The sequence below is a fragment of the Cyphomyrmex costatus genome, unplaced genomic scaffold, assembly GCF_001594065.2.
Source record: "Cyphomyrmex costatus isolate MS0001 unplaced genomic scaffold, Ccosl1.0 scaffold97, whole genome shotgun sequence".
Lineage (NCBI taxonomy): Eukaryota > Metazoa > Arthropoda > Insecta > Hymenoptera > Formicidae > Cyphomyrmex > Cyphomyrmex costatus.
In genome coordinates, this window is record NW_017280561.1 from 140699 (window position 1) to 167748 (window position 27050).

A 27050-nucleotide genomic window follows, 5' to 3' on the forward strand; every position below is an offset into this window, starting at 1 on the left:
CTGTAAATGCGAATATTGGTAATATTATTATTACATTCGTTTGTCCACTGTTTGTCCACGTTTGTCCACCCGTTATTTTCATTGGTCCACCCTCGAAAAAAAAGTTATACACAAAAAAAATTTTAACACCCCCAAGTGATTATTTTACACTATTACGAAAAATATAATAAACATAGGGTGGACAAACGAAAATAAGGGGTGGACAAACGTGGACAAACAGTGGACAAACGAATGCAATAATGATTTTACCAATATTCGCATTTAGGGGTGCCAACTTCACAGAGCTGCTTTGTAATAGAATAATTCACTTGGATAGAAAGGGAAGTCGCAATTCTTAATAGTAATGATAGTAATAAAAAAAGAATGTTAATTAATTGCGTGCATTTCTAAAATTATTTCCTTTATGAGTCTTCTATTTTTTGTTGAAATTACGCCGACAAAAGAGTGGCCTGGCTTCGCTAATATTATCACGACAAATGTACCGTAATAATATTTATATACCATAAATAAATGTAGTTATCAGCGGCATTCGATAATTATGATGTGGCAACTATCTCGAGAAACGTATTTCCCAGTACACAAACAACAAGTTAATTATACGGTCTTATCATGAGAGCATATAACACATCTTACTTTTCATTATAATCTCTCTTTCTCTCTCACTCCCTTCCTCTCCCTTTCCACACTTTTCTGCAATTCGTGTACAGGTGTGACATTATCACGCCGCTGCACGGTGATAATTTTCTAGGATCGATAACACAACTTCTCGTGCGAATTATTTAACTTGCGGAAGCAGAGTTGACAATAATATTAAAAACGATATCAACAACGTTAATAAAAAATTTGTGCGTTACAAAAATGGCGTTAATAAAAAAAAGAAAATCATTTATCATTCTTACCGCAACAAAACATCGTTAACAGAATATTGCTCAATTTCCTGCATGCGACAATAATTACGATAATTATAAAGCGTAAGTAGTCTCTTTTTAAAATTAAATAAAATATTTAACAAAAATTAATACTTTATTCAAAAAGAGATAAAGTCTTATCTTATTAACTATGTCACATGATGTATAGGTATATGATTATCTACAATACTTTTACTTAAAATAAATATTTATTTCGACCTAGTTTCTCCCTAGTTTCCAATTTATTTATAGGAAACTGTATAATGTATAATATTTATGCACATGGTAATCTTAAAACAATATGTTATATCACAGAAAAATATTAAAAACGCCGGAGGTATCGACACTTCGTTTCGTGCAAGAAACGCATCAGGTTCAAGGTCATAAATCCAAGTTGCAGCAAGCGCAACGGCGTCGAGCGAGCTTTACGACAGCGGAATCTCACCTGTCATTACATTTCAAGGCCGCGTGACTAGGACTCCTCGGAGGCTGAGGATAGCTGGCGCCGGCCACGGTGAGTTGAGACCCGCTGATCGATTGTTGGCCCCCGGCTTCGGGAGCAGCTTGTAGAGGCGTGCTGGGTGCCGATCGCGCGCCTATGGACCCCGCAGACCTGCGAACAAGATGGAAGATGGAACTTGAGGGATTGATGAAATTGCAAAGAAACTCGGGGAAGAAAAGCTGCACGACGATTTTTAAAATTTTTCCTCCCTTTTATGCATGTTTTTTATCTTCAGACAGAACTTGAGTATAAATGTCATCAAAAATACATATTACATTAATAGCATTTATTTGAAAAATAACATAATTGCAAAATTTCAACATTTTTTTTAGTTTCTCGTACATATCGATTAGAGTGGAAAAATATCAGTTACTCAGTTTTATAACATAACTGATATGTTATCAAAATAATTTACACAGTCATTTCTATCGAATAAATATAGTAATCAAGTAATCGATGCTTGATTTAAAAATCGATCGATAAAAATAATATTGCTTCAATTTTTTAGTTTCACTTTATTAAAATATAAAATAAAAATGTAACGTTAGAAAATTGATTTGATCAAAAATTACACGCATATGCTGATAAAGATTTATATTATCTATTTTATTACATCTAAATATTATGATATTACACTAATATTAACTACAATTTTAAGATAAGCATATGTAAATAATCTCGTGTGTGACATAATTATGCGCAGTCGGTTTTAAGTAATTCTATTTTAAATTTTAATGTCAAAAGTCTTCATATCGTATATAGATCTTCAATTTGGGGATAAGATATCGATGATATTATTTACTTTCTTTAAAAGTTAATCACTGTCACAAATCATCACGTACCTGGCCCTGGTAAGTGGCCGAGACGAGAAGCAAAAGTTGATCAGCGCCTGGGTTTCAAACTCCATCATCGTGAAAAAAGGCCAATGTTACGAAATAATACTGTTACATTATCTCCAAGATGGTATCTGCGAGATTTCCATTTTCGAGATGCAAGAAGACTATCACATTGTATTAAAATTTCAACGCCGGTTACCAGTTCATTGGCAATCGATGTGAGCTCCGCGAGCAATCTGCGTGGTTATCAGACAGACATCGGCAAATATTGAAATGAATCTTGGTAAAAATTATTATTATCGAAAATTGCGACGAACGTCAGGGAGATATGAATCGACGGGATGATTCACCGATATATTTAACTGCACATAGTTAGAATTTTCCTTCGAACAGCGACTAACGATGTGGCTGATACTGCACTACCATCCACATCTGCTCGGCATGTTAACGGTCAATTTTATCTGCTTTTATCTGACTTATCGCTCAAGTTGGATTATGAGCGCAATCGTATTACAGAAATAGTCGAAGTAGTGGGCAGCGATTAATACGAAAACAGAAGGGAAATATAGTACTATAGTAGTGATTAATATTACTGCGAATCGAGTTTAAACGAGTTGGTCGCTCGCCAATTTTGGCGGTTGCGAGAAGAGAAAAAGGTAAAGAGATGAACAACAAGATCAGAGACGAGAGAAAATCGAAGAGAAAAGGAAAAAGGGAAACTGCCTGGATGGGATGAAGCCAAACGGGGCGAAAAGACGAGGTGACTAACGAACCAGTTTCGGTCTTCTCTTCATACTGCGAAAATAACCACACCTCACTACATGGGTTGGTTCAACGAGCCAGGCCAGACTGCCTTTAACAAGCGACAGCGGCTCGCCATGACCGCTGCAATGCACAATGAGGCGAGCGAACACGCGGAAAAAGAGGGGCTCTCGTCGCGAAACGGAACGAACGATCGCAGGCTCCGTTCAGTAGAAACCACGTTCGTAACGATACTTCCTGAAGATCCCTCTCTTCGATTGCCGCCACTTAGCGCCCATCGATCGCACGGCTAGTCTTGCGAGGAAGATGATGCCCATCTCGAAGCGGTGATTTTTTCGGTGGAGAGAAAACGAGTATCTACCTCGTGAAAGCAATCGTACCGAGCCAGCGGTTCGATCCTCTCGTCGTGAAGAAGAGTTTAGGAGTGTCGACAAGTGTTGATGAAAATGGACGGAAAAATTGCGAGACTGAGCACAAGGAACGATGAGAGTCAGAGAAGCTGATGACGAACGAGAATCACGCGAGTCCGGTACTCCACGGACCAGCCGGGATATCAGACTGGTCGCTGTTGAACACACTTGAAGTTTCTTACCCATCGGCCGACCTCGCGACCTTTTTCATAATTGACAAATCCGCGGGTGTACACCTGCCTATGTAATGGAAGCTCTATAGCTCGTGTTCTAGAGTACTTGTACTTAAATTACACGAGGTGTACGACACTGCATGATCAGATCGAATATCACGTACGTTAAGAAACTCGAAGACGGAAATTGACACCGAAATAAAAATTCATCGATGGCGAATCATTTACTGTTAACGATATATAATGTTAAGCATTACAATTGGTTAAAATGCAGAATAGACATTATCCTTTTCGGACTATCAAAATAACTGTGTACGTCTAAAGTAGGTAATATGACGCCTAAAAGTTGATGGTAATTTGCGAAAAGTTTTAACATTCTAGACAGACTTAGGAGTCCTACATAATTATTTTTTGATGATCGAAACAAAAGTATCTAATTGAATTTTTAAATACTTCGGCAAAACCGAATAATAAAAAGAAGTAATTACTTTAAAAAATTAAAGTTATTCTATATATTTATAAATTATGCATATATTGTGTAATATGTATGTAAATTGATGTTCGGAATCATATATGTAAACAAAAAATAAATCTGTATAAATAAAATGTGTTATACATTAAATCTGCAACAAGAAAATAATAACAAATTATTGTAATTACGATTACGCAAAGTGTAAAAAAAAAAAGATACATGAAACTTCGCTCCAGTTTGCGTCACTATACGGATGTCTGAATAAACGTCATTCCGGCAAATTGATGCGTGCGGAAACACACGCTCGAGTTTCCCGAGCAATGCGACACTTCACTGAACAGAAAGAAAGCGTTAAATATTTAGCCGTTAAGCATTGGTGCCTTTGGACTGGAAAAGAGTATATGCGTCAACTCGCATTCTCTGGCAGTCTCCCAAAAGGTCGAAATGCTCTTTCTCTCGTGCTGCACATTAATAAGAGATAGACAGAGAAGGATGAGAAAACAGTATTAATGTGTTTTCAAGTTTCCCCCCGGTCTAAAAACGAACACCGACAAAAGCAAAGCGGATCGCATCTATATTACGCTCGTTAAACCGTATTAATAATAATCCCTCAAATACCGTGAAGTAAAAATATACGTAGAGAAATGTGTGTACACGGAAAAATTATATAAATAACTTTTTAACGTGAAAAAGATGGTTTTGCTGTAATACCTAAATATCAGCTAGTAAAATCGTTCTTTCCACGATACACATATGTATACTATACTTTTAATTTTTGTGCTCATACACACAAACGAACACAGAAAGATAAAAGTAGAAATACAAAAGTATTAAAAAATATAGAGATAAAATTATAAGCAATTAATATTAAAATTACAGATAATTTTGTGCTATGGAAATAACAATATTGAATCAACTGGCTACGTAATAGTTCGCCCGAGTTCGCCTATACCCCAATTGAAAACAAACACATATGAATAAAAAAACATGATATGAAATTAATTGACTTATTAATCACTTAAGTCGCGAGATACGCGATTGATCGCCGGCTACTTCAGCGTAAAGGTATAAAGTACACGTGCGCGATGCCGACGACGTGCCGGTCTCCGGGAAGTGCAGTTGGGACTATTATTATCTTATACCACGCAGTCATGGACATATAACACGGAATTTGATTATGGGCTCATTCTCTGTCTCTCTCTATTCCTCTCTCCCTCTCTTTCCGTGAGCACGATATCAATAAAGCGATGCCCACCACGCGTAGTGTCGTGGCGACCTGCATTATTGAGATGCGCCAGGTGTTCGCCGATTGCGCGAAGTCTTTCTTGAAGGCCGCAAAAAGACGTCATGCGACATGACACTTATACAAAGTTTTGTTTTTGTTGTACGTCTGAAAGAAGTGTCTGAAAGTTACGTCCTGTGCCAGGACACTGCGTAACTTGGTGCGACAAAATGGAAATGTTTCTAGAAAATCGATTCAGGGGGCAATCCAATAAAGAAAATAAACGTCACTTAATGGCGACATCCATTAAGTGTTATTAAAAACGAAATATGTATTTAAAGTAAACAATTGTAAATAGAAATCAGACTAATAAGAATAAGAAATGAGAAGAAGAATCTTATTTTCAAGCGGATTCTGTTGCTTAATAATATTTGTATGCATATTTATTATTCATTAACATAAAAATTATAGATTTATATATTGTATATATATTCACAAATTTACATATGAATATTATTAAGCATCAGCTTGACCGAAAATAAGATTTTTTCTCTTATTTAACTTCAGTTAAAAAACTTTAGAAAATCATATATGTAGGTTTATATGTTTTATGTTTTTCATGTGTTGTGTGTGTTTTTATGTTATTAAATTTTATATGTATAGGTCTATAATTCTTAATAAATAATAAAAGTATTCAAATGTGAGTGTAATGTGGAATAAATAACGGTCGATAATTCAATTAATTTACTCAACTGATATAATTATTATCAACATTATAGATATTTTAAACTTATTCGTTAGATATGATCACTGTTAAAAATCGAATAAATCTCGATAAACGTCTTTTCGAATTTGCGTAACTTTCAAGATAATCTTCAGCGTGTCAGACAACCGTGAGTTAAGATAATGGAGACAGAGAAAGACACTTTATTTCAACATCACGCGAATTGTCGGAAATACATAGATACGGAGATGCTGTTGCATGCATTTCCTTGACGACAAATGCGTTTGCATATTTATCGTTTCAACACCATCGATCTGTTGGCTGATTTCTCGAAGATATCAGCTTAACGCCTGCCTATTGTATGAGAAAATTATGTACGTGACACACGTCTTTCAAAACGCGTTTTTTAAGAGAGACGAATGCAACGTCGATTTATTCATGACAGCATAAATTTATATGAGAGAATAAATTACCATATGAGAGAATATTAAGATAACTAGTTTTTATTATAGTTATTAAGTAAGCTATATATGCTATACAATCTATATACAAAGTTAATAATTTTTATAAAAAATTCAAAAGTGTTTTTGTAGATTTTCTACACGCATACATAAATTAAAAAGATATATATGTATACACACACACACACACACACAAAAGTTAACCAAATAGATAAGTTGTAAAAAATTACGTTTCCTACAGATACAGTTTAATTTGGCAGAATAAATATATATAAGCAATGAAACTTTTGACATTTTGACATTTTCAAAAAATCAACAAATGTCACAAATGTCATAACGAAAAAAATCGTGTAAAAAAACTTTACTCTAAATAAGTTAGTTGATTTTGAAACGCTGTTGAGCTACTTGTGCATTTCATTCAAATAACAAACCTATTCGAAAAAGACCCTATTAATAATTGATTTATTTATTTTTTACTACTTTTTTATCTAATTTTCAACAAACACAACTGCAATATCAATCAATATTAACATTCTTCAAATTTATTTATAAAAATATCCATCCTTGTCATTCATGCGTTCATCATTTATTAATATTGAATTTTGGTATTAATAACACTTTAATCACTTCCTAAAATCTTACGTGAGAAAATTTAATATAAACTTCCTCCGTTAGTTTAAAAACATTATGATAACAAACTCCTGCGTGCAGCATTTGCGCAAGTATACTTTATTGTACACGATCTGAAAAAAACCTGGTTTATGTAATATTGTAATGAATACGATGGCGTGGTGCGAAGCGATTAGTCATTGTCGCGAGTTCGCAAAAAAGCACGTGTGACCTCTCTCCTCATCAAACACCTACAGACACAAGTAAATGTACATATGCATACATATGTGTGCGTACGCATGCTCGCATCCTTATTATTCAAGAGCTTCAGAAAGTTATCTGATTATCTTCTATTACGATCGAGAGATATCATACGTTTCCCCATTTATTAGCTGATCATGTTTCATTGTTTCTAAGAAACTTCTCAAAATGATAATATCGATTGACTAATAACGACTTTCAGGCTTGGGCTCTAATAGATATTATTATACAATAATACAAATATAATATTTTCGTGGAAACAAACAATAATTGAGAAATTAAACTTATATAAAATCATTAATTTAGTTAATATGTCTAAATATGTCATATTAGATTAACATGTAACTTATTTCTTATGTGATATATTTCTTATATAGATTTTAAATTATAAATATTAATTATATATTTTGTAAAAAAAATAAATTATAATGAGCTTATATATTTATATTTTTACGTCATTATTTGAAAAAATAAGTATTAATATGTAAACCTTATCAAAGAATTTCAAATTTTTTCATCGATAATTCTCTACATCATAGAATTTATATTCTAATATATACATCTCTACAAATGAAATCAGAATTTTATGGAAAATAAAATTATGATAAAAAAGAATGAAAAGACAAATTTTGCATTGTAAAATTTGAGAAATAACTTTCCATGTTCTCGTTTATTCTATTTTTGATCAATCAATTTTGTGCTCGAAAACTAAATCCGATTCAATTGTAACGCTTTTCTAAAAACAGAAAGCATAAAACATTATCTATGTTTTATTTATTTTATGTATTTATACATGTTTCAAATATAAACGAGATATTCATTCGAATAAACAAGATTTCATCGTCGTGTTCAGACATTCAGACATTATGGAAACAACGAATCATGCCGATTATGTGAACGTTCCCGGTATTGTCTTCCTTCAAAGGAAAAAAAATCACGTCAAAAAATATTCTCAACGCGTCACGGTATAATCTTATGACTAAGTAATATGCATCGGAGAGTTAAAGTTCTCACTGGGAGTATCAAATGATCCATACAATGATTCGATAGATCCCCGCAAGAAACTTTACGTGTACGCAAAAAAAAAAAAAAAAAAAAATGGACATCTCTAAATAAACTTAATTTTTCTTTCTGACGTTTTATCAAACATTTTTTTTTAAATTAAATCACTTTATTGTCTTTTACTTCAAATTATCTCCAACTTATCTATTTTGAAAAAAAGAACAAAATCTTAATTTAACTATTTTATTTTTATAAGTGTATTCCTAATGAATGTATTTTAAATATTGACGCAATTATTTTGCATTTACTTTTTTATCGTCATCATTAACTGATGATAGAAATTCTAATCTAACATTAAATAATAATGAGGTCGTATAATTGCCATATTAATGGCTTGTTTTATTAAATATTTATTTAAACACAATTCATCAAAAAAATAAATACATATTTTATCAACTATTCTATAAATGAAATCAAAAACTAATTAACGGATTATACAATCATATGTTCATTATACCGCAGAATAAGCGATGTTGAATGACCAAATCCCATTTAGAAAATTATTGAAAGAAACAATATAAGAAGATTAGATCTTTCAATTTGTTGTAATATCCATATATCTAGTAATGACAAAACTAAAACATTATTACGTTAAGTAGATATTCCATCTTGGACTTACATTACGTTTATCGAACACGCGAATATCCATTTGTGCCTACATCAACAAATCCGTAAAATCCACTTAACGTAGATGCTTGTAATATCATCATTTCGATTTACGTAAATATTATCGCGTGTATAAATGTTAATGCCTAGGATGGGAATTGCCACTGTAACGCATTTGCGCGGAACACATGACTTTAGCATTTACGGTACACGCAAAGTACACGATAAACTAGATGTTGCGAAAGTCTCCCTATTAATAGTACATACATGTGTATCGATCGTGGGGATACACCTCAAGGAAGCTTGGCGAATCAATCTGCGCAGAATGGATTACTTATTGATGATCCCTGAATATATTTGATCACTCTCGGATCTCATCTCACGGTCATTTTTGTCTGTGTAAGAAATGCTGGAAACACGGTTACAGATGCATATATTTTTGATACGTTGGAATAAATGAAAGGCACTATCTAATGGATATAAAAAGGTAATATCGATTGACCTTCAAAAATAGATTAGGAGACTACTATATCGTTATTACGAATAAATATCCTGATAACACGCAATTCAATCCTCGCGAAAGAATTTTCTCTTCATTTCTATGCAATTTCTTAAGCAATTTAACCCGTATATCATTTTGCAAAATTTACGTTTGAATCTAAGTTTCATACTAATCATGAAGGTTAATAATAAAATAATTAATTCATATTAATATATATGAGTAAGATTTAGCAATGTAACGTTTATGTAACATTTAATTTGAAAATGTTTCATAGCCCATTTTACAATTAGCAACCTGGTTTTTCTAAATTTCACAAAAATATAGTATATTATACTTCAAATAAGTATTTTATAATATTTGAAATTTTAAAGATTACATTTGAATTATAAAGATAATAATACAAAATTTAGCTTTTCCGCTCTTATCTCTTTCGTGTGTTTCGATCTTGCCGTACCAATGAACCTAAACAAATCCAACGTACAGAAAGGTCAAACAATGGGAAGCTAAACTAGAAGATATAACAAAAGGAACGTACTTGAGACCAAATTATAATCTGCCATTCAATATTTGGAGAGGAGTGCATTATAGATCTGTATTTCATAGCGGTTGTGCGTATTTTATAAAGTGTCTAATATCCGGAAAGACTAACTACCTTCATATCGGAAGGATCTCCGAGAACAATGTAGGTCTATTAGTTTTATCGGTCAATCCTACGCAAGTTGTTAAAGGATTTAAAAAAACAGAGATATGCTAAAGGTTCCTTGCTGACCTCTTTCATAAATTTCCCGAATACAGCTATGAGAATTTCACCTCAATAAAGTAATAATATTACAGTAATAATATTTTTATATATAATAAATAAAAAGATAAACATAACAAATAAAATTAATAAAATGATAAATGATAAACTAATATTTAAAATTAAAAAAAATAACAAATAAAAAAAAATTAAAATATTCTGTTTAATAAGAAAGTAATTATTATTTATTTATTGTATAAAAGAACGAGAAAATACAAATGTAAAAAAAACCGTGTACTATATATACGACAAATATTAATACAACATTCGAATATTGTTATATGATCAAGCAATCATTTCATTGTTCCATATAACATACAGTATTGGTAATTAATCTCTGGCAATCGACGCCCCATTTTACGGCATAAATACGTATAATAGTTACACGTGTAAAGCGCGTTTGTACTCGACCTCCATAAACCGCTCGATACTCCAACTTGAAATTTTAAACAATAAGTGTCCTTACACATGCTTATCCTCTCGTCTTCACTTTTTCCATTACGTTGCACTATTCGTTTCTTCATTTTCTGTTCTAACTAGCTCTCACGTTTAATCAACTCTTAAATATACAATATCTTGTGAAAGAAGCAATATTAGTCGCCTCATGTTACAAAGCAAGTTAGTATCTATAGTCATAAATTTTGGAATTTAATTATATTTACAATTTTCTGTACAGAAAACTTTTAATGTTATAGATAAGAATTAATTTCAATAAATTAAATTAATTATTTAAATTAATGAATAAATTAATATTAAAAATAAATTTAAAACACTTTTAATTTATAATATTATTTAATTATTTTAGATCATTTTCATTTCATAAAACGTTAATGTGCTAATAAAATCACGACCTTCCTCAACCATATGCATAAAATCTTGGCAGAGCGCCCCGTAAACTTGTCAAATGAAGAAAAATAAATGAAAGGTAATTGGGAGATGAAGTGATCGCGAAACATCGTAGCGTTCGACAGAGAAGAGCATTAAATAAAGAGGTCATGGCACAGTCAAGGTTGCCACGAGGCAGAAAGTTTTCGCGATGGATGATGCAGAAAACACATTAAACCCATCGGTTGCAGATTATATTGTCAGCTAAACTAACATTACGTTCGACAGGCGGCCTTGTAAGAAAAAGTGTACGTCAAATCAAGATGTTATGACCCTTAAACATAATATGTAACTAAATTTCAGTTTACTATCAATTTATAAATTCAAAAATAATTTTAAACAATTCTTATAACTTAAAACCTTCATTATGTAAAAATTGTTTTTCTTAGAGAATATTTTAAATCCTCTCCATTTTATTAAAGAAATTGTTCGTCAATGTAAATTCACTCGCGTTGAATAACGTCTCACATAATGTTAAATAAGCAGAAAAATTACGAACTAAGTTCTACCGACGACCTCTAACTCTATGTGTTTTAATAAAAAATACAACTGCTAAAATTACGTATAAAAAGTTACACGTTTTTTTTTATTTTTATGCTTCCATAATGCATGGAATTGTGTTGACGTGCTTTGGAATACTTTTTATAATATCTGTTATTAAATAATTATATAGGAAATGCGAGACGTTTAAAGTGTTATGTGTCGATGACACAACAATAGCGTGTTGTCAAGCTTATGCATAAGTACATATCATATATGTCACGTACGATAATTTATTTCCCAAACCACAGTCAGTTTACTTAATTAAAATTATTAGTTTATTGTTTTAGATTATTAAAGTTTTTAAGTAAAATAATATTTTAGTAATAATTAAATAAATATAGCTTGACTTTTTACAAATTATTATTTAAATTTAAAATGCATATTTTGCTTTATTTTCGGATCTATATTTTTCTGTTCTCTGTAACCTATATAAATAAATAATAAAATTCTATTTAAGTCACAAATTTGCATTTGCTTACGTCATACCAATTTCACATGAAACTTTATAATTTCCGCAAATTGTACCGCCTTCGTGATTTAGACAAAACGGCATATCGCGTGTCTTTCTTTGTAAGAACAAATATCTGTTTTTGACGAACAAGTGCAATGTAATGGTATCAAATTTTTTATACAATTAAATACTCCAAATTTTTTATGAATAATTATTACCGTGTCGATTAAAAAAGAATATGTGGTAACCAATTAAATTTTTTATTAAATCAGCATTGATTTTTAAAGTATTAAAATGATACTCTAATAAATTTTAAATAAAAAATAATATTGTTTTATATAGAAAATATAATTAAACTTTAAGTGTGCATTCCATAAAAATGCTCTGTCTTTCTCTAATATAAATTTCTATAAAACACTTTGTCATAAATGCTACAATCACCATTTGCATTTTAATGCAATTCACGATTTTAATTATTAATTAAATTAATCGTTCAGTAGTAATAAGTAATGTGAGTAATAAGTGATAAAAAAATTATTAAATTATACACTCGAATGTAGATAATCGATTTTGTTAGTAATGTATTATCAAGTTAGACTGAATTTTCCTGAATGCTACGAAATTGTGTGATATTATTGCGAAATAATTGGTCCGAGTCATCGTATTTAGTTTTGTCGATATGAATTCGTGGCTGTTTGTTTAGTATACTGCATGCAGGATTAAATTTCCGCCTCTCTTAATGATAAAGCCACAAATGGAATATAAATGTCAGAATTGAGCTGTTACAACTTTTTATTTTCAATAATAGTATATAAAGTTTACTTTTAATATCTCTCACAACCTTTAATACCTTTCGATTAATAATGTTATTTTAAATTAACTTTTGTGAACAAAGTTTGAGATCAATTTAAATTCATATAATATCAAGTCCCATAAATTATCGACATTTCTTTAATAAAGAATTGTTGTCCGATGCAAAATTTTTCATAAAACTTTAGCTATCCTCATACTTGATATCATGCTATTTTATACAGAGCAAATTATAGAACAACAGTTATTAATATTGAAATAAATCTCACGGTATGATCCTCTGCTATAAATAAAAAAATATAAAATACCTCAAAAAAGATTTTCAAGAAAATTTTACTTACGGCCTACAAATTCATTCCTTTAAATACTTAAAAATCATGCATATTTATACGATCATATGACTCCATCAGAAATAAAACAAAATAATCGTGATAAAAACGAACGCGCGCGATTTTAACAAATCATAAAAGAAACTCGGAGAGAAGCTCAACGTCTTTTCCTACGACGACCTCTTAATTCCGCGGTGATCCGCCGACGCGCGTTGTGAATGAAGCGATCCGGAGTGCGAAAGTTATGGCGATCGCGGTATACAACACGGCCGGCTGAATAACAGAGCGAGCCACGTGAACGCGCTGTGAAAACGAGCCGGCGACGGCAGCTGCTACTGCGCCCGCGGACGAACGAGCCCGAGACACACCGCGCCGCGCCGCCGGTTCCGCGAGGTCGTCGTTCTACGAGCCGAGGAGCTTAGCGGTATATTTCTCTCTCTTCCGTACGCCCCGAGACCATCGTCATCGTCGCCTCTACTGCTGCTGATTGACCCTAGAAACCCACGGGCAGCATCGCGTATGATGACCCCGATGAAAAATTCGTGATTGTAAACATTACGGCTAGTTTCGCTATAATTTTCCCGGAGATCGAAACGGATCAAGGGAAAGGAGAGAAAGAAGGAGACCAAAAGAGAAAAAGTAATAGACATTCCGTATTACAAAAGAGACACATAAAGATCAGAATTTTTTAAATTACGAAAGATATATTTAAAGAGAGAAATGTTAGATGTTACTGCTCAATGTCTACACAGAAGTGGTGGATGTAGATTATAGTATACATAGAACTAAAGTAGGTATAATGAAAAAAAATTGCTAAATTATATATTTCTTTAAACAGTACTAAGAGAACATTATTTACAGTAAATAAACATTTACTCAATAAAAACTATAATATATACCATAGTTAATTTAAATTAATTATTTTTATATCAATCATTATAAATATATATTTATATTTAGTGAATATTATATATTTATTTAAAACTGTTCAACAAATATTTGTTAAAATTTAGTTTTATTTTCAGTGTATATTAAAATAATAACAAATAAAATAGTAATAAATCAATACAATTATCATTATTAAATATTATTATAAGTACTATTCTTCACTCTAAAAAGGTTTTTAAAAAGTTAAAAAAATTCAAAGTTCTATCTTTTCATACAAAAAATATAATATGTATTAATCTAAAAAAATAGAAACAATTAATGATAATCATTTGATATGTATCAAAAGACTTCAATACAAAAATAAAGTTTCTCAAATAAACTGTTAAAGATTATTTTATTCATAAATATCGCTTATGTTATCATATATACATTTCTGTGAATGTAACAAATAATTTCAAAAATAGCTAGCTGTGTAAATTTTCTATTCATTAATTTGTGTAACAATAATACGTGTGAAATATATTGCTTAGAATCGATATTTTCTGTGTTTGTACTGACAATATTTGGTTTAACTAAAAGGATCGTCGCTTCATATTTCAGAGAATTATTAATGAAGATAACGCACTCAACTGATATCGTCGCGAGTAACCATAATGCGTAATTATAACGGTTCAGTCACGACGAAACCGTTCCTCACCGGTTATAAGGCTGCCCGTTCGCTGTTTTGGGTTACAACCGGCACGAGATTCAATCATTTGTAAAACGAGTATTCCAATCGTCGGCGGTATCCAGCACAATTTACAATAAAACGTGTTTTAAAGTAGAGCAAAGTAAAAATCATATGTCACGTCATAGATATTTGTATAAATTTAGAATAACTCAAAATAGACTCGTTAAATGTTAAAAGTTCTCAGGTTAAGAAAAGGTTCTCACGCTTCATAATCAATAGTCAGTTTAATCTTAAAATTTTGTGTTATGTTCTTCATCATCGCAATCAATATTATTAATCAATCTTCGTATTATATTAATAACATAATATCTAGAAAAAATTCATTGATTTTTATATATACAATCGTATATATTTCTAAAATAAATTCATTTAAAAAGAATACGTATATTAGTTCAATATCTAATTTTGATCATCAAGTGGCACTTTTCGTATCTAGCTGATGTACTCATATAAAACGGTCTTATTTCTTGTTATTGTTTATACAGACTTGTCTTATATTTCATCACACGCGCTCGAGAATCTCTTTAAAGATTAAACAGAAAACTGTCGCTCAAGTAAGACGAAATTTGACACTTAAACCATCCAAAGCGATCTTTAACGTGAAAAGTTAAAGGAATTAAGGAAACTCACCGATACACAATAATCGCTAATTCGTATAACACATTAACGTAGCATTTAACAGAAATGTGATATAGATAAGCGAAAAATGTATTATGTATAATTAGTTTTTTGCGGCTCGATGAAAAGACCGACACTTATAACTATATTCACGATTGGATCAATTGTATCAATTAGAAGATTGTTGCAACGCTAGATCGTCGTATCATTGTTCGTCGACATGTCGACGGTTCGGCACACAACAGCAAACTATCCTTCCTTTCGGGTCACGTCAAAATTAGAAACGTTCATTTCTTCGTATTAGCGCACAACGAAAATACACCGGTGAGTCCGCAGCTTTTGATTAGAACAAACCGACAGTACACGACAGTAACACTGTTATTTTTCCTCGTTTCCTGCAATTAATTAGGAACTTGCAAATCTGTTTTTACTCACAATCATGTAACGACGCAATATGCGTCACGCAAGAACTTTTTGCCGATCGTCGACACACGCAAATATATTTATTACATCTACGGATATTCGTCTGCGCGTCGTCTGTCCTTTGCGGCATTTTTAAATGTTTTATTTGCATCTGTAAACGCAACTCGATTCACAGAAGTCATTATAGAAAAATTTATAACGCTTTATAAAAGCTATTCAATATTACGGATGAACTTATGGCATTTAATCATATTGCATATTTAAGAAATTCGAAGAAATCAATCTTGTCAATGTTTATAAATTAAAAAAAAAACGAAATGTTAAAATAATTTGAATTTTTATAAAATCCTTCGCTCGATTAATACTTCCCGAGACCTTGATATTTAAAATAAGAATTAAAACTCTGGTAAAGATTAAAATTTGCTTCAGATATAAAACAAAACGAGTTTGTTATATAATATCAATTCAAAAACTTCCTCTTTCAAAGAAGTCTAATGTTTTCATAAATATTAAATTTTTTTGAATTCAAAAGCTTCCTCTTTCAAAGAAGTCTAATGTTTTCAGTTGATAATAAATTAAAAAATCATAAGTGATAAAAAGTAGAATCTAATTCAGACCAACATCATCAAATTTATAGTTTCCGTCACGCTATATCAAAATTACGAACATTTTATTGATGGTAACAATAATGTTAAATCAATATCTAAATATCTTGAGAATTTCCTCGGGCATATTAATTGCAAGAGGAATAGTTTCCCTCGAGCGAATTCATATATTGTATGAATAACCGACCCGTGTGTCTCGCAAAACCCTAAATGTTTTATGGTCGAGAGATGTAGAAAACGAGAGAGTGAGACGCGAGATGCGTAAGGCCGGAATCGCGGTCGTCTCTCGTTGCTTTGAGCATCGTTGGCCTCTCATCTTCTTCGTACACAACCTGTGCCAGTTGTTATACGCTTGCGACGTCAGTGACCCAAATAGGACGGTACTAGTCGAGAGATAAAGGAGAGAAAAAGAAAAAACATGTTCTCTCGAATCTATATTAACCCTTGCGCGATAAGGCGTGCACTCTAACGCGAATCTCCTTCGATGTAATCCTTTTCACGCGTCCGTATTTAGCTCAGGAGAAGAAATATCGATGAACACCATGATGGCTCTTTAACGCAATGATGCGACTTGCGACTTCAAAACGCGTAAAGCGGCGAGCTTTTAAGGTGTATTAAACTTAAACTCTTAGCCTTAAGCCGCGTAAGAAATTGACTAATCAGTCAATCGGTTATTCTCCTCACGTTTAACTGTGATTAGTCAATTTCTTATAGCTTAAAGTTTAATAAGTTTCATACCTTAAGATCTCATTGTAGACGCCATTTAACAGACGAAATCTTTTATCCAGTGTCGTATTAACACCTGAGCTAATCTAATAAGCTATGCATGAAAACAGCAAATTTGAGGGCGGTATTTTTTATTAATTTAAAAAAAAATTGTCAGTTTTTGCCAATCACGAATAATTAAGAAAATTGTCTCAGAGATAATATCAACAGAATATATAATTTGATTAAGTTAGGTTGTTACATTTGAAGCTTGAAAAAAAGCAGCAACGATTCAATCGCATAGAGGCGACATGAGTCCTAATCTGGCCTTATTTTTATCATTGTAATGAAAAATATTCAAATAACTGGATATTCACAAATATCTGAAAATCTGATTTCGCGAACAAGAAAATAAATTATTTCACTTTCGTGGTATCTCCGATACTTTTGGTAATAACTGTACTGGATGTGTAAAATTCATGTAATTTGCAATACACAATAGTAGATCTGATTAATTCGGAATGTTATTCCGTTTTCAATAATAGAATTCGAAATTGATTCTGTTCATCGGAAATTGCATCAAAATCAGTGCAGCAGAGAGGATGCAACTTAAATATTTTATTTAATAAAATTTGCCCGATGATGTAAATAAGGCACGAAAACGACAATAATTCCATGAAGCGACAATAATATTGATTTACATAAATTATTACATAAGTAGGACATAATACCTACAATGAATTATACGATTAGCGGTTTTATCGTATTGATACAAATTATCATAATTCAATGAGCTCTGTACTAATTAGCTATTTAATTGATTATCCATCAATTGATTAGCCGAGCTAATTCTAAATGCAAAATCAAAAGTAATATATTTTTAACAATTACTGTAGGTTGCCAAAATATTAGGGATAGTGCAATTTTTCTGTTATTTTTATGTTTGCAAGTGCTTTTTAGTGAAAATATGGCTTATTAATAAATATGGAAACTTATTTTTATATCGTTTTACTACATTTATAATGAAAATGTATCATATCCAAGTAGAAAATATTTATTGTTTCATACAATGTGTACAAATTAATTAATATTTTATCGTACCACCCTTCGCCGCAATAAGCAATATTAATAAGGGCTTTAATGCGACATGGCAATACATGATTTTAAATTTTCTCTTAATTCAGGAGAGTGGTGCCATACTTCGTGTATTAGTTTTTCAATAAGTTGGTGTTTAGTCGTTGACTTCTTATGTTGTTATGACAAATAATGACTGACAGTCAATATTTTGATAGCTGAATATCACCGTCAGTATTGCCAGCCCTTAGAACTTACAAATAACCAGAATGGGCATTCAAAACAAAAATACTTCATGGAATTTCATTAAGAAGCACTTGCAAACTTAAAATTAATAGAAAAATCGTACTGTCCCTAATATTTTGGCAACCTGCTGTAACAAATATAATGTGCTACTTACAGTAAATTTATTGTTTATTCGTATCTCCTACCTATCTTACTAAAATATTCAGACATTACAAAAAATTTACTAAGCCTTAATACATATTTCTTTGAATAAAACTAAGTAAATATTTATTTACAGTAAATATTTACTTGAAACTATTCAAATATTTATTATAATTTAATTTTTTTCAGTGTATTTTAGAAAGATAAATTGAATAATAATGTAATTATAAAAGCAACTAAAAGCGCCAAGTTTATAAATTATTTCAAACTAAAAACTTTTTTAATAACGGCAGTCAAAAAAGAAGACTTCTTAGCGATCCCTAGAGGATATCTTGTATAAATTATACGGCTTGTTAATTCTAATTACCTTTTATTGCGTCGTGATTTCGAGTCATCCTTCGTGTAAAACCCCTGAACGAAGCACAGCATTATGGGTTCTCTGAGATGACCATGCACTTCTCCCATGCACACCCTCTTTAAAATCCACACGAGGAATCTCGATACTCCTAGACTTTCGTCTTTTCTTAATACTAAGATTTCGTCGTAGATTGCGAACTCCTCAATGTTCCATCCTCTCTCGAGTTAAACGTTTCCAAGATCAGCGATACCAATTTTCCAGGGTATTTTCCATAAAATATTCAAAATGACGATGCGAAGATGCAGACTTGAAATTTACAGCTTCGAGATTCGACTGTAATCTTCGTTTTCGCGCGACTTACGAATGATCGGCGATTCGACGAGATTCGGACTGATTTGGCGCTACACTCAATCGGCAGATTCTCGAGAGGTTTCGGTCACAGCTGACGATTTTCAATCTTTTCTTCGGCGAGCGTCTTCCGCGAATTGAAAGTACGAAGAACGACGCGAGGAACGCAATTCCGTGCCCAGTCCTTATCATCCGGAGGTTGCGGGGGGCGATACGTCGGCGCCCTTAAGGTATAGCCACGCGGTTGCCAGGCCAACAGCCAGGAAAGGGCGAAGCACTCTCGTCGAACTGCGTACTAACGACAAGAAGGCACGAAGCCCGTGCACTCTATTGATTCTCTTCTCTCTCTTCCTTTTTCTTCTCTCGCTCACTCTCCGCTCATCGGTCGTTACGCGAAGATCAACAAAGTGTCGTTGACTGAGTATATTTTCAGCGAATGGAAAACTGATCGAAATATCCCTCGCGGACTGTCTTACGAGAATCGTGTGGATGTGTGACTCAATTGTGTGCTCTCCTATACGATATTTTACGAATACTGCCGAAACAGGCAGATACTTCGTCTGTTTTCTTTTTTTTTTATTTTACGACCGATTACGCGGAGCCTCTATAATATAAGCGGTAAAGGACACTGGAAACGTGTATATCTGTCCGTCAGTCTCGTTCGAGGATAATTCTTATAAAATACAAATAATTTCGACAATAAATTTAACGACCGATATATCTGCGGATTATTCTACGTGCAATGTACGAAGACGTTCAAACCTTTCCATTTCCATCGATGGATGCGAGATCGTTCCATTCGTTTTCTGATAATGCTTCACCGTGTAGTAGCGTTTATTTTGTTAACCGGACAACTTTGCAAAATTTATTCGACCGAGATTCACACAGAGGTTCAACGAAGCGTGCGTATCCTGCGTGTGGCTAATGGCAATGTAATTAAAACCTTCCGCTATTGTCGAAGCACGCGCTCTCGTTGATCCGCTCGTTGCTAATCCAACACATTCTATCGCGCACCATCACGATTTATTTATAAACTAACAACGAGTTCTGGAGGAAGATTAATTTATCAAATATCTATAGACTGCAATAGATCATCGCATGGCGATTTCTAAGAGTCTCCGAATCGTTCCATTCCCAGTGGAAGCGTCCAATTGCTTTCTTTTTATCTCTGAACTCTGTTTATAAAAATTCATTCATAAACACAATACTGAGCTCGCATTTACTTATCAGAGTCCTCTCTCTCTCTCGCATCTCGATATATAATCCAGAATATTTAAATCCTTCCGTGTTACCCGCGTCTCCACACCACGAGAAATTTCCGTTCACAAAATCCGAATTTGAATAGCAACCGGAGAAAACTCGCCGAAATCGCCGATCGATCGATCCTGCGCGCGGGTCGTCGGTATCCTCCGCCTCGGGGTTATCGGGGGTTAACGCTCCCCCGGGTCGGTTATTTCTCCGGTAACCCGGAGAGAGCTCGACGCCGATGGTGCTCGGATGGCACACGAGACGTGCAACGGACCCCTGCTCTGCTTCTTCCGTTCGCCGATGGACAAAGTCGACGAAACACGCGGAGCGACTTGAACGCGAGAGGTCCGGAACGACGCGAACGAGCCGTATCTCCATCAGACACTGACGACCGCCGCCGCCGATCAGCGCGCGCGTTCCTCTCTCTCTCCACAGCCGTTGCCGCCGTTGCCGCCGCCGCCGCCGTCGCTCGATACATCTCTCTATACCACCTTCATCCTAACTTGCACAGCGACGCGACGCTCGTTATACTCCACGAGCTTCAACATGCGCGTCGTCTCTGATGCACCTGCATCACACACACCGTCCTTATGCACGCGCCGCCGAGCAGGTGGCTGAGAAATGGGAACCGGTGCTGATATACACCGTCACACACGATAAAAACAACCCGGCACTTTTCTCACCGATAGGATGGTGCATAGACACGCGTAACAACACGAAAATAATCGCGCTACTAAATTTCTGCATTTCAATGGTCATTGATATTTTCCAATAAGCGACGCAGGGTAACGTAGTAATTATTTCCTTTTTGTTCAACGTTGACAAAAATGCAGCGCTTTATTATTGTTACGTTATTATGTCATTTGTGTCTCTTGCTGCGGAAAGCGTCCTGTAATACAGGTAATAGCTTATTTGCTACTAACGACAATTAAAAAACAAAGTTTTCGAGAAATAAACTTACAAGCTTCGAATATTATATACATCAAAATTGTATAATAATAATTTTGAAAAATGCAATGTAGGTGTAATAACTGATTACATAGAAAGTATGTTTTTTCGTCTTTTCTTTATATTCTCGTAGTTTTTGAGCAACTATTATCCGTTTCCATCAAAACAGATTAACTTTAATCTTGGTTCAATTTACTCTTTTTCTATAAGAGTTAAAAAAGATGAAGAATAAATTAAACCGAGATTAAAATAAATCTTATTCGTCTCTTCTTTTAATTCTTAGAAAAACAAAGTAAATTGAACAGAGATTAAAGTTAATCTACATCTAGAAATAAGCATAAAGTAACTAAAGATAATGAAATCACAAGCAAAAAAATAACAATTTTTAATTATGCTTGTAAAAAGATGAACGATATTATGTATACATATATTAGATTAGAACAAGAAAAACAGACAATTTTCCATTTCTGATAAGTTTCGCGCTTATGTAGCTGATTATAAACCTAATATCGAGCTATCGCATTTACGAATAAGAACTTTTATTATCCGAATTTTATGTATGCCTTATATATTCCTTTTAATATCGATACTCATTTTGATATTAATATTATGTATTGAAAATATTTCATTAATTAATTATCGTTAATAAAAGTAATAATAGTGAGAAGGAATCCCTTTATGCAATTACATTAATGTTACCAAATGTTTCTGCTTTCTGAAAGACAGGAACTTTGAAATAATTTTCTATCTCTAAAGCGATCTAATTGCGAAATAATTGCGTTATTATTTCTAAGAAATAATTATTTTACTAATTTTCCTACGCATCATTTTTTAACTGCAAAAACCTTTGTTTCTTTATGAAGTATTATAAGCTTTAAAATTTGCAAAAGTCAAGTTTATAGAAAAAATGCTTTTTACGTTATCAAATCAACGATTTAACGCAATATACGTGATATGATTTTATTGTAAGTTGTGACGATAGTATAAAGTCCCGCTTATCGAGTCGATTGCGACACACAAGTACTTTGATGCGAGTGCCTCAGATCCGATTACTAAATTATTGCAAGCCTCGCAATGGAGACTCGACGTTTTTTTCTTCTACTTTCATAGCGGTGGCAACGTCTTGCGACACGTGTAGGTGCCGCGTGGTCTCTCGCAAAATCAATACATGCGTCGTACTTTCTATGCGCTTAGAACTAACTTCGAAAACAAGTTACAGTTAAGAGGTAATAAATACGGCAGTTTATCGGATTACTGCATTTTTCCCTCTTTTGTGCGTGCATTATTCAACATTATCCATAATTGCATATCGCATGAGATGCGATTTTCTTCGAGAATTTTCTGACAGTTATCTATTCTGTCTTAACTTTATGACACGATTGAATTTTCTAACTCTACCTAAAAGTCATGCCTGATATAATCTGAACGATCGATCTTGTTACTCGCAGGTGCAACGTAGTCTTCCATGTGGCCATGGAATGAAACGGAACACTCGATCAATATCTTTAAAATTGGCATTGATAAGAAGTTACGCAGCTTATATTCAATGATCATTGAAAAAATTCCCGACTACGTGTGAAAGCTGTAACATTTTAAACAAATCTTATATGATTTTAAACAAATCTTATGATTTCAGATAAATCTTAATGGATTTATCGTATAATGGATAAAAATAAATTTTACATCCTTGTTCACTTTTCAGAGATATTCGAATTCTCATCTTACAAAAATTATTAATTAATGTCCCATCGTCTCTGAATAATTTTTTAGAAAACGAAGAAGAAACAGATAAAAATAATATGTAAGAAAATAAAGTAGCTGTTTAAAAATAAAAAAAAATTCGTTAACGGGAAATACCCACGTCTCACATTAGCATAATAATGTTTAATCTTTTAACCGAAATTAGGAAGCACAACGTGGCTAAGATCGGAGGAACGTGCTATTAATAGACCCAACTTAACTCCGAACGTGTTATCCAAAATATATATGTTTAAGATCTTTTAAAACAACAAATTATCCTTTTAAGACGACCTACTCCAAATGATGCATTTTATAGTATTTGCACAAACATACGAGAACAAGTAGCTTGTGATTAGATACGCGTTCCATTTTAAAAGTCTTATCTTTCTTTTGTCGCAAAATGACTGTTTCGTAACCGAATACAAGTCTTTAACAACAAAATATGCGGTTTCAAAACCGCGAATGCAAGTTACTTGTTATCAGACTGCAAGTTATGATAAATGTGATGGCTTAAAAAAACTATGAAACTGAAATTGAATTATAGTTGAGAATATGGTTGGTAATAAATTATTTGAGATTTAATCTATTATACTTCTCTTTTTCAATTGTGTAATTTTTCATCGATTTATTGTGTTTCCTTCATTAACATCAAGGAGTGAATTCGCCATAAAATATTTTTATATAACTTGCACACAATTCTAAAATTTTTTCTCGCTGCATATTCTCGACTTTGCCCGTACAATATTCAAGACATTTAAAATTCCGGTCAAAACTAAAAGCATTAAATCCTCGTTGTTAGATATTAAAAGAGCAAAAGTAAGTTAATTCCAAGTTAAATAACATTCTGTTATTTTTAATTTCCATCTATGTCAAAATTTAAATCAATGATCCATTTCTGTTGCTAGTTTCAAAGTAAACACATCGTCTGTGTTAACTTATGTACTTAGTAATAAATTTGAATCAAATTTAATACATTTCCTTCAGTTAAATTATTTAATTCCATTATTTTAATTAAATTAACGACACATTGGTTAGAAACAGTGGCGACAGAGAAATGATTAAAAACAATTCGAGTTAAATGTAATTTGACGTTATGAATTTAGCAATGTATATGAAGGCCGTTTCCCACGAGAACTAATTAAAATTAAGTGATTCGTCATTTTTCCCAGAAAACGGAATAAATAAAAATACAAAACAAATTATCAACTATACAATAAAAATTAACACATAATTTACAATTTATGAAAAAGAGCTTGAAACGCGATGAAATAACGGTAATTAAATAATGATTAATATCTTTTTCCCTTCTCTCTCTCTCTTCTATCTAACAACGTAACAGTCTAACAACGTTTCTCAACGCCTACAAACGAATTACCTGTTATTTATTCTTGTCCGTCTCTCTACCGCACCATGCTATCCGGATGCACTATCACTCACGACAGAAACGCGTCACATTCTGGGGTGAATCTGCGACCCTTGTGGAAGCGACTGATGTCGCGACGTCGCGCTCATTTTCCTTGTATTGTACGGAATAAATGCGATGTATATGGAAAAATTATCGCGTCGCGTCCGTTATCTATGCAACGAGTTATCTGCGACGAGTGGCAACGACAATAGTATCGAAGACGCCTCTGCCGCCCGCCGTTACTGTCGCCGCCGCGTTGCAGCGCTGCAACATCTGCGCGCGCGGAGGCTGGTAATCTTCCGCCTCGCCGGCAAAAGGAATCGTGGATCGAAGTTCGACGTGTATATCGAGACAAAAACTGTCTATAATCGATAAAGTTCAATTGACCATTTACCTGAACATTTAAAGACGCCCGAACGCTTCTAAAGATGCGCCCCACCGCCGATATAGAGAATTTTATATGATTTAAATATCTTCTGCGTGTATTTAATGAACGGTCATTACGCGTATTAATTCACGGATACAACATATTAATTCGGGCGTGTTAACCACTTGTGCAAATTTAAATCCCACTGCAGAGTGATTATTACGTTGTTACTAGGGGATTAACCGTCGGATAGTTAAATAGATTTGGATTTAGAAAAAAATATAAAAAATTAATAAAAAAATAATGAAATTTCCTATTTAATACACAATATATTTAAGGAATTTTATGTATTAATATAATTTCTTTAAAAGAGTATATTAGGTGCCCCTGGAAAAAGATAATATATAAAAATAAATATTATTTAAATATTTTATATATATATATTCATATATATATATATATGAAATAGATATCGTGTTTTTATGAGACTTTAAGCGAATAGCTTGAGAATAGGTATATTCACAATTATATACATGTAATGACAGATACTGGTAATCCAGAGATCGTGACGTAATAAAATTACAAATAATACTATCCTACACAGTCAGAAATTAAATCTACGGAGACAGGCAGACGTTTAATTAATCCGACAAATAACGCGACTCCATGAAACCCTTTATGCGACATCGACGCTGGATTTGTGCCATATTCAATTGGCTTCGCATCATCCTTCGTACTTCCTACCGTTATACAATTTGTAAGAACTAATGATAACTGACATTACGACGTACTTAAGCTTTTCTGCCAAATAATTATTAATGTATTCAAATTTTTTTTTTTTTAAATAAAAATGCATTCATCCACTCGAATTAATTCTCACGTGCACTGTTCCTAACTTTTGTACAAACGTTTTTTTAAAATTCGTTTTTTAAAAATATTTCTAACAATTTTTTGTAGTGAGTTATCGTGGATTAAATAAAAGAAATTTGATTTTGATTGTTCATAACTCAGTTCGTTAAAAATCATCGTGTACCGTAATTTAAAAAATAAATTCTTGAAGCTGAAACTTTTCTCTATCAAATAGTATAATTGGCAAACTTTTTTAAACATGTAGACATCATACAAATAAATTAGCGCTACGAATTTCTTTCCCAATCCAATATTTTTTCGGTTTTTTCATTAAAAAAAAAATCTTTATCGTAAATAAATTTAATAATAATTTATTATGATTCGAAAAAAAGCTTGAAATTTTTATCGAAATAAATTAACCAAGTTTGAAATTACTTGCGAAACAGAATTCCATTATACGTGATAACTTCAGATTTGTATATACATGATATATATAGTTATATATTTGAATACTTTATTATAATATCACACAGAATCAAGATTCGTCCTTTTTGTCAATACAAGTGTCCAGGTAAATGGTCAATCGTTTTGTAATTTTCATCCATTAATTTTTAATCCTTACAATTTTGTATCTTTTTGTTTCTAAAATACGACGAATTCATTTGAGTCCGTGACTTGCCAAACGCTCATCTCATTTATTTCTTATTAACACGGTATATTGCATTCAACGCAGTTAAGATCAACGGTTTTGACTGCAAAATCACCGTTGCTCCAACGGAGCGCAATTGCAATACACTCGTTCCATCAACCGTATGCACACTTGTTAATGCCTTTTGATAGTACGCGATAAGTGCTGAGCGCAAGGCCGGCCAGTGGCACGGACGACAGTTCATTGCACCGCGGTTCTTTTTTCCTCTTTTTCGCATCCACCCCTCTCTGGTATCCCCAGCAATCAAGTCTACAAATAAATAGTATTTTTTTTCGACCTTTTGTCTTCAAAACATCATTATCTCGCAACAACGAGAATAAT

At 32.8% G+C, this 27050-nt stretch overlaps 1 protein-coding gene across 1 annotated transcript in view; it reads right to left on the reverse strand.

Moving 5' to 3' along the window:
* The window catches only part of LOC108782032 (uncharacterized), a 56879-nt gene that overhangs the window by 7987 nt on the left and 21842 nt on the right, over positions 1-27050 (reverse strand). The window contains exon 5 of the mRNA XM_018550182.1: positions 1354-1521. Within this exon, the coding sequence (XP_018405684.1) occupies positions 1354-1521 (168 nt within the window). The remainder of the gene's footprint in view (positions 1-1353; positions 1522-27050) is intronic.